The following is a 10,076-nucleotide window of genomic DNA, read 5'->3' as shown; positions in this document are numbered from 1 at the left end:
TATCTGTTTGGTCTCCTTTTTCAGGAAGAAAATATACTAGAGTGAAGGAAGAAAAAAAAGGAAAAGCAAAAGAAAAGTCACACACACACACACACACACACACACACAGAGAGAGAGAGAGAGAGAGAGAGAGAGAGAGAGAGAGAAAGCTGCTGCACAGATTATCCTGTCAAATAATATGCAGTGACATCACACAGGATTTGGACAATAGTTTATATTCAAAAGCTGTTGAATATACAAGATTATCCTAGTTTGTTCAAAACTGAACAGTATGCAAATTATTGGATTTAACAGATCTTTTTTCAGTGAAACAATAAAAACATTTTTGTATGTTCATTTTTTTCCTCACCTGTGATAAGATTACACATTCTCTAAAACATATAGACTACAGCTTTATTTTCAGAAATGTAGAGAATCCTCAATAAAATCACTACGATGAGAAAAAGACATTTGCAAATGCAATGCTCCAGTGTGGCCACCAGGATTTAGCTTGTTTGAAATGAACCACAGTTCCAGCCTACACAGGCTCTGGAATCTGTACAGCATTTCTCAGCAGACCCATTATCCATCTGCTTCAAAAGTTGGCTCCTCTGCATAGTCTTTTTTTTTCCTCCTCTTTTTTTCTGGTTTCTTGAATCTCATTAACAAATCTCATGGCTATTTATTAAAGTTTGCTTGCTTCATAAATAGAACTGATCCTGAAAGGTTGATTTGGAAGAAATCTGGTTTACAGTTATTGACTGCTTTCAGAAAAGCCAAGCGAGGGCATAAATTGCAAAAGAAGATGAATTTAATGCCTAGGATTATTTGAGATAAGATATTCATACACAGAAATGTTTGCAGGCTCAAGTCTTGTTTTAGCTACAGTTATATAAATATTTATGAGTGGTCTCAGTGTATTCAATGGGATTCTCAGTGTGTATATTGGTACTTGAGTGCAAAGATGGGTCTTGATCTTGAAAAGAGCTGTGCATGACATTGATTCTGTACTAGGTAAGTAGCTCCGTTGTCATGACGGAACTATTTTGTGCAGTGAATGTACATGCAAATCTTTGCAAGATTAATGCCTATGTTAGGGGAACCATGAAACATATCACAAGAAAAGCCTATTAAATCCACATATATGAAAATTGAGAAAAAAAAAGAGATTATTTAATATATCTTTTCTAATGTTCCCTGGTTTTAGTAAATTTAGATAATTCTTGAAACAAGACTAATCAAAATAATTTCCCTTTCAAAACAGGCCTTTCCTATCTTTGGATGTTATCCAACAGACTTACAAAAAGCAAATATCTTTTGGCTATCTGTATTCTGGTTAATTTAGGTAGTGGTTAAGAGTTGCTGTGTGACATTTCATAAGCTGAATATAATTTTTGTAATGTGCTATTTTTTCATTGGACCCAAAGGATTTGTTACAGATTATGTGGTTCAGTGATCAGCTGGTGTGTATGATATTTTCTTCTCTATTCAGTTTCCATTGCACTATTGCAGAAGAGGAGCAAGTGGAGATGCACTTGGTGCAGATATACAGACAGGGGAGGCTTTTCTCGCACATGCCTCCCACTAGTCCCTCGCAAGGCTTCTGCCCGYACCACTGGTCTCCACTCACTCAAAGGACTGACTAACAGACATGGTGAAATAACAGCAGCCTCAGTTTCCAAGTTATTTTGTTCTTTCTAGTAAGGTACAGCATCAGAAATCAGCAGCTGCAAATAGAGCTGAGAAACATGAAAATGGTTAAGGAAAACCCTGATTATTGCTGACAGACAAACTGATGGAGCTGCTTTTCTTTGTCTCCAGGAAGCTACATGTCTTTGTGTAAGTTTTGTGTGCCCTATTTTACCTCTTACCAAAATGCCACCATGTGATGCAGACAGGCAACCTCTTCTGCTTCTTGCTCAAAGCATTGTGTGTTCCTCATATAGGTGGTGATTTGTGGCTGTTATAAAGCTTGACTAGCACTGCTAGGATGCGGGAGATAGCTCTCCAGGCTGCTTTGCCGYAGCATCATCCAGACACCCATACTGAATCTGTCTGTCAGTCTACAGGTGCTTCAGAAATGGACATGTACTGGCTAGCTTAGTTTCCATTGGCTTGCTTGCTGACTGGAAGACCACCATCTTTTTTATATATTGTTGGTATAATTAGCCAACCCCCTAGAGTAATGCTTTGGCTAGTGACTTTGTTTTTTTTTAAAATGTGGAATAAGGAATGAATTATTGCTGTTTTACTGTAAATCCCACATATTTATTTTTCCTCATACAAAGTGCCAAACCAGCTTTTTTAAAAAGAAAAGAAAAGAAAAGAAAAGAAAAGAAAAGAAAAGAAAAGAAAAGAAAAGAAAAGAAAAGAAAAGAAAAGAAAAGAAAAGAAAAATAGCCAGAGGCCTGTTGTTTCAAAGCCCTGACGTTCAGCAGGAGGAAATGCCTGTGTGTAAAGCAGGAACAGAAACAGCAGGTGTGCTCCAGGTGAGGGCGCCTGCCAGCCTCAGGCGTGCAAAGGATTCCCACCGAGAAGAGAAACCAAAGCAAACCAGGAAACAAAAAGAAATATTCAAGCTGTCCACGTCGGAGACTGCTAAGGCAACAATCCAGTTAGCTTGGTTAATCATTACTGAGACAGACTGTACAGAAGTTCACCGCTGATCACACGGCAGAACCCTGTTTCAGATAAGGAAGGACCCATCACAAGCAGTAAGAAATGAGAAAACTCCTGGATCAGATTTTCTGAATGTATTTTTGCTGGGGGAGAAAAGGATCCATGCATGCTCTTCTGTTGTTCCAAGACTTCAGTCCAAATACAGTTCTTTTGTTGCTTTCCTGTTCAGAAGAGGAAGTGGGAAATTCCCTCCACATGTGCTCCAGCGCTTGAACGCTCAGGTTTCACTCCTGAATCAGGAGCTGCCTGTAATGAGCTCCCAGTGGGGTTTGGAGAGAAGGTTCAGCTGGGGCAAGAGTTGTTTCATTTTGTGCCAGAGGAGGAGGGGAGGAAGAAATCCTGCAAAGARCTAAAGTGTTGATGGTGCAAAAAATGATCTAAGGATATTGCAAAGGGGAAAAGTGAAAGAAAAGAAGAAACAGAGGAAGGCACAAAGAAGGAGAGCAGCAGGATGGGAAACTTTTGTCGGAAGCATTGCATCTGCTTGAAGCCCTGGGCCCCTTGTATATTCTCAGGAGGAGAAAGTGAGCAGGATGAGAAGGTCGGCCAAGTCTTCACCAACCTTGCCGTGGTGGGAGATGATTTCCAAACAGTGCAGAAGGACAGAGACAGTAAGATTAAAGATAAGCCTTTGCCTCCACTGCCTGAGCAGCATCTGGTGAATATTCGCAGATTTGTGGCACTCTTTGACTATGAGGCTCGCACTGAGGAGGACTTGAGCTTCCGAGCTGGAGATAAGCTTGAAGTGCTGGATGCTTCCCATGAGGGCTGGTGGTATGCTAGGCTCCTCCTGCCAAGGGGGTCAGTCTGTCCTGGCCGCAAGCTCCAGGGCTACATCCCTGCCAACTACATAGCTGCTGACCAGAGCATCGAAGCTGAACCGTAAGTAAGCTGTGTAACATACACTACAGTCTTTTTTCCACTAGTTTAAGCTGGTTTGGAGGAGACTGTTATGGCCTTTTTTCTTGCCAAGCAGGACCCTGCTGCACTTGATCTCCTTGCCTTCAAGTGGTCCTACCAGTGATAGAGCTAGTCAGAGYATGTGAGAAGGCACTGTAGCTTCAAGAAAATCAATTATAAGAGGTAAAGTGTTGAGGGTTTTGTTTGGTTTTAAATTATTTCCCTGTCTGATATGCCCTGATTTCTTGCTTAAAAATCATCTGGGAATATGAGGTTGGTTACCAGTGTGAGGGCTCACTGTTGTTACTGGTTTCATAGTGAATGTGTGTCAGATGCTTCTCAGAAAGTAAAAAGAAACAACCCCTGCCCTAAACAGCCTTTAGTCTAACTGCTGTGTTATCAGTTAGTCAGAGTTTCAGGGAGCTACCTTTATACCTGTGGATTCTTGTTACAAATGAGTCTCTAAAATCTGTCTTACTTTCTTATGGTTTCCACTCAATCATTTTTTATCTGCAGGCAAATCCCTGCTCTCAGAATAAAGATAACTCAAGTAAGTACTACAAAAGGGAAAAAAAAGAGTGGATATAGCAAAGGAGTGCAAATTAGATTTGTTAAARTTTCATGGAGTTTAATTACACAGCCCATGTTAGTCTGCCCCTTCAAAGCATATCCAGTTGTACCTGATATTCAGAACTGGACCAGAAATCATATGAAATAAGTTACTTAGCTCCCTAGTGAGGATGAATAGGGTCTGAATTAGTCTAGGAGGCAGTTACTTGTGTGTGTTGCATTCAGGGGCAGCATTTGCTAAAATAGCACTGACTGCAATTCCAGAAGTATGTATCTGCAAAATCAGAGTGCAAAGGGACARCAGAAATAGCATTCTTAGTCTTCAGAATTAATTTTGAATAGAAACTCTGCATATCTCTTTACTCATCACATCCAAAGATTTATATTAAACTTGAGAGAAATAATGYTGCAGCTTTTCAATTAAAGCAACTTTGAACCTGAAACATCACCTCTGGCCTGATCCACCTACTGTATTTTCTAGGGCTAGGAAAATTGGCTCAGATGGGATTATACCAGTCCTTTATCAACTCTAAGATTTGTGCTGGAGGCATCTTAGAGCAACTGTAACCTGGAGACCKTAATTTCCAGAAAGTGACCAGCTGCTTCTGTTTCTGTGATCAGGCGGACAACACTTTCAGTGGTCCTGTTCGGAAGAATTCTTCCAATTGCAGAAATTAATCTGCAGGGAAGGTGGTTTTCTGAACCACTAGAGAAATGGTGGTAGGCTATAATTCAACTCAGTTTGACCTTCACTCTCTTTCAAGAATCTAGTTTTCTCARCAAGTCATCTAAAATTTCTGCTTGCTGTGAAAGACTGTGAAAGTAACTTTGTTCAACTATACAACAAAGCCTCAAGTATCAGCTCTAAAATGCCTCGATTTTTCTAGAACTCCAGCAACAGATATGGAGTTAAATGTTTCCAAAATACATTACTGAATAATCTCTGATTTTTATTTTTTTTCTTTTTACAGAAAAAAATATTTTCTTTTAGTCTTTCTATACATCTCCTTTTTTAGTAAAGACTAAGTTTTGACAACAAATTTTTATTTATAGATTTTTAAAATAATAGAGAAGAAGAAGTGGGAAGGCTTTCCCTCTCTCGAATGAAGTCATTTCTCCAAARGTTTGACATGGTTTTAATGTAGTACCAAAACTAATCCTGCAAAGCATGTAGTCTTTTCTCAGGTACACAGATTTCCTGCTAGRTTAGTTGGCCTTGATGACCTTCAAAAAAAAGAAGTAAGTATACAAGACTTCTTCTTGTCAAGTTACACAAATATCCTTTCTTATAATCATAGACTAACTTAGGCTGGAAAGGACCTCTGAGAGTCATTCACATCAACTCAAAGATGGCCAACATCAAGTTAGACCAGTTGGCTTAGGGTTGTGTCCAGTCGACATTTTCCATTTTTTTTGAGTTTCAACTTTATAAATTTGTATTTGTAAGTGAGATAGACAAGATGAACACAGAAAAACAGAAGTATTGATTTRGTAGCATCCACTCTTTGCATTGGTGCTGCAGAAATCCCTAGATTTCAAGCAGGGTCATTCTTTTAAAGAAAAGAAACAAACAAAAAAAATATTTTTCCTGTTATCTCCTTGCTCATRGCTCAGTGTTAAAATATTAAATTTACTCATGTCAATCTGACTTGCATAGTGGCAGTTGTAGGGGGAAAAGGAGCCTTTGATCTCTCATATGTTCTTGATACACACATAGATCATCCTGCACACAGATCATAGAATCACAGAATGGTTGAGGTTGGAAGGGACCTCTGGAGATCATGTAGTCCAACCCCCCTGCTCAAGCAGGGTCACCTAGAGCATGTTAGACAGGGTTGTATCCAGGCAGGCTTGGAATGTCTCCAGAGAAGGAGCAACAAGGACTCCCCTTGCCGAAGTCTGGGCTTGAACCAGGGACCTTTAGATCTTCAGTATAATGCTCTCCCAGCTGAGCTACTTTATGGAAAGCATGTTTATTATTTTATTTCTTTATTATATATTTGTAAATATAATCTCAGATTTATGTATTAAGGTCAGCAAATGAACCTTGCTTGAAGCAAGGGGTTCTTCCAAAATGCAACTGCTATTAACACTTCAGCTCTTTGATTCATGGTATCAGTCTTAGGAYGCTTGGGAAGAAAACCAAACTGTATGATTTGCAATCTTCTTTAGCAGACTGACTTTAGCATGATTGTGTATATAGAAAAGCATATAAACTATGTAAATCTATATTAACTTTTGAAAACATTGAAATTCATATGCGTGCATGGATGCCCCATAAGTTCATTAAAGTAAAGGGACAAAAGGACATGAAATATTCTTTAAGAAGGGAATGACTTAGAGATGACAGGCTCAGTATGTAAGTTTAGCCAACATATTATTGAAAGCTGCATTCAAAACTGTCAAAGTTCTTTTAATAAACATCTCAGATTGTTTTGTAGCCTTCAGGATTATAAACAACAAATTAYAGCTGATCCTTTTTATCAATAATTTGACATGATCTATATTGTAGACTCAGTTAAGGACTGGTAAATCCATGTGGTTCTGTGTTTTCCTTTCTGACAGAAGATTATGCTAGATAATTGCTGCTTCTCCTGTCCAAGTGCCTCAGCAGCCAATTTTGTCTTCTCTCTGAAGTGTCTGTGAATTCTTTTAGGGAGAAAGGCTTTTGAGCTTTTCCTCAGTAAGGAAAGTTCTTCTTCAGTAAGAAACTTTGCTATCTTGTCTCCATTTAGATAACGGTTTTTGTTCTTGGAAATTACCTTGCTTTGACTCCATCCAGTATGACTAAAGTAGTTCTGGCAAGACGGAACAATAATTGGATAAAAGGAAAGAAAGGACATCTAATATCTTCACTTTGTGGGGGAAAAAAAAGCCTTTTTATAACAAAGGGAATGTTCATGTATCTTGTCTATCAGAATGTTAAAGAAAAACTGGTAAAGAATGAGATTTTTTTACTGCATTTCTTTCCTCAGACTATTTCTAYCAATTATTCATAGAAATTGTGTGTAGAGAAGAGATGTACATATTGCAGGTTGCTAATATCTTTATTTATAAAAAACATATGCCAAAAGTCAAACACTTACTAGTTGTGCATGATATCCCATTTAAAAACAAGGTTCTCTTGCTTCCTTCCTTTGACTTGAGTAATCCCTTTCAATATGAACAATTCCAGTGAAATCAGTATCATCCTAYGTGAATAAGGAAAGGGAAAAAAGGATAACTCTGTGGTTTGGATTCTGCCCGCCACAATGTAAACGTGTAAGATTAAATACATAATAGATAAGATTACATAATACATAAGATTAAATACACCCAAAGAAATGCCCACCTTCTACCACAAAGGATATTTTGGATAGATATAGGAAACAGGGCCCTTCATTTTAATATTTACGAGTAAAGCATCTTGCCATAGCTGATCACTTGTAGCACCTGCAGTGCTCCTTATCCTAACAACATCCTGCCCAGCGGAGGGGCTGCAAAGGGGTTGTACCTGGTCTGTCTCTGGAGACAGGTGTGTTCTGGCTGCGCCTGGACTAGCTGGGAAAAGTCAACCAGTGGGCAGAAAGCATTTGTCTCGCAAACCGCAGTTGCAGATGAGGTACATGCACAGGGAACTTTCACCTCCTGAGGAATTACATCCATAACTGCATGCATTCTTCTTTACTTTTCTCAGCCGATGTGAGAACAGAGGTAGCCTATGCTAATGATAGATTAGCTGCTATAAAAACACTTAGCACTTCACTTCMCATCGTAGGTAGCAGTCAACATCACAGTCCAGAAAGAAATTTTTCATATCCAGGCAAGTTTGACTGAGGTTATGTCTGCCACATCTGATGACTTGGGAGAGGAATGTTCCTCTTTTGGGGTTTAGAAGTATATCATTCAGTAAAAGATAAAAAACAAATGGAGATACAATCACATATTTTAAGTTTAATTTCCAGTAAAAGATGATCACAAAGAGCAATTTGATTAGCACCAAAATCTGAATTAAATTATAAAAAACAAAATATTAAGAATAATAAATARATAAATAAAACATACTAATTTCCTTGGCAAGGAATGTGTCCTTACTTTCTCTATGCTCTTTTTGTGTCTGCTATTATTCTGCACTATAAACAGCAACCATAGTAACACACTCACCTGMCCTTATTCTATTACTGCTGGTTGTTTTAACTAAACAAGAAAGCGACATAGTGCAAATTGTTATGGAAAACAAATACAGCCCAGCTGTACAGTTAATTTTAATGAACAAAAAAAAAGGAGGAAAAATCTGTGTTGGAGTGACAGGAATTCTGTTTTTTAGAGGAAGGGTAGAATATACTTATTGGGACTCTCTCCAGCCATCCTGATGGAGCTATTGGCTATTTATTCGAAGTTAACTACATAGTGTGTGTTCATCCCAACATTACTGATGCAAGAGGGCTGTGATGAGAGAAGTAAATCCGCACAAATTCAGAGTGGGTTAGGTCAAAGAAGATCACTGCAATAACTTTTAACCGTTACCAGTTTCAGAAACATTCCTGACTTCAGAGCGGTTCCTTATGTAGATATTTCCCAGCTGGTGAAAACTGAGGCCCAGATCTAATCAAGGAAACCTCACCASTCAATTCCACAATGAGCTTTGTATGCACCTCTTGGAAAGGAGAAACAACTTGTAAATTATTTTTGTCAATATCCCTAATTCCTTCACTTGCTCTGACCTGAGTCTGCTTTAACTGTTTCATGCATTGACTAAATCTGGGTTAGTATACGTGCACAATAAAGCGACCACTGTGCTGACCTGTTTCAGACTTTCTGCAAATTGAAGCTTATGAATTTTCTTTGGTTCATGTGAGTCATTTTGTCAAAGTGGTGTTTAGAACCACAAGGGCTGGGGGCTCTTTTTAAAATGAAAGCTTAGATTCTGCAGGACACTTGAGAAATCTGAATGCAATCCATTGCGGTTTGACTGCATTCCCTCCCTCGCTCCCGCACTAGTAATTTCTTTCTATATTACAGTACAAACTCCTGAGGACACCATCAGAAACAGCAAATCCTTGTACTGAAATGAACTTTTAAAAACTTCTCAAATCTAACATGATTGCTTTCTCAGATTATTGGACCCTTCTACATTAGGTATCAAAACTACTCAAAGTTTTTTGTAGAAAAGGATTCTTTGTCATTGAAATATGTATTTATTATAAATCATGGAAATGGCTATATATGAACTCTATATAATGTTCAAAGTCTTTTGTTTCAATGAATATACTTATATATATATTTGTTAATGCATACACACATAAACACACAGCAAATCTAAAGGACTGATACTTTTAAAACCATGCGAAAAAGCTCTGTGACAAGGTGTGCATTCCAAAGCCAGGAGATCGTGCTTTTAGTGCGTTTTAACTTTGCGTACCTGGCATTCGCAGTACCCAAAGTTTGGAACAACCCATGCACATCCAAGAAAGGAATGCCTTTCTTGAATTGAAATGATTGAAACCTAGAAAAAGAGCCTGAATTTATTCTCTTAACATTTTAGCCTTATCTAAACACTCCAGTACTCTCTTTAAGCATATCTCATTTTTTTTTCCATCTTTGCTCATTTCTTAAATGTTTAAAGATACACTGACAAGACACAAAAAAAGATGTTTTACAGAGCTCTGCAAAATATTAGATTTTGTCAAGTGCCATTGGTGTTTACACATCCATGCTTATAACCASGTCCAGAAAATGGGTATCTCTGCTCAGCAAATCATGAGGAATTCTGCAATTGCAGATGAGCAGTTCATGCAAACTTGTCTAATTTAGGTCATCCATTTTTTGGCAATATGTTTTTTAAAACATTTCTAAACATTGTTTATTCAAACTTTGGAAAGTGAAGAAATAAATGCTTTCCTATCTCATGTACAGTTGAAATTAGTATGTACATATAATATAATCAGTTTGTACTGGTTTCCATTACT

The 10,076-nt window shown here is 38.0% G+C and overlaps 1 protein-coding gene across 1 annotated transcript in view; it reads left to right on the top strand.

The window, feature by feature from the left end:
- The first annotated feature begins 2,503 nt into the window (after positions 1-2,503).
- Positions 2,504-10,076, top strand: part of FRK (fyn related Src family tyrosine kinase) — a 53,487-nt gene continuing 45,914 nt past the window's right edge. The window contains exon 1 of the mRNA XM_085309119.1: positions 2,504-3,540. Coding sequence (XP_085165245.1) covers positions 3,110-3,540 — 431 coding nt within the window. The 5' untranslated portion in view covers positions 2,504-3,109. The remainder of the gene's footprint in view (positions 3,541-10,076) is intronic.

The sequence above is a fragment of the Rhea americana genome, unplaced genomic scaffold, assembly GCF_003343005.1.
Source record: "Rhea americana isolate MKP2758 unplaced genomic scaffold, rheAme1 scaffold_290, whole genome shotgun sequence".
Lineage (NCBI taxonomy): Eukaryota > Metazoa > Chordata > Aves > Rheiformes > Rheidae > Rhea > Rhea americana.
The sequence above is the reverse complement of the archived record's forward strand: the minus strand, read 5'-3'. Positions and strand labels throughout refer to the sequence as shown.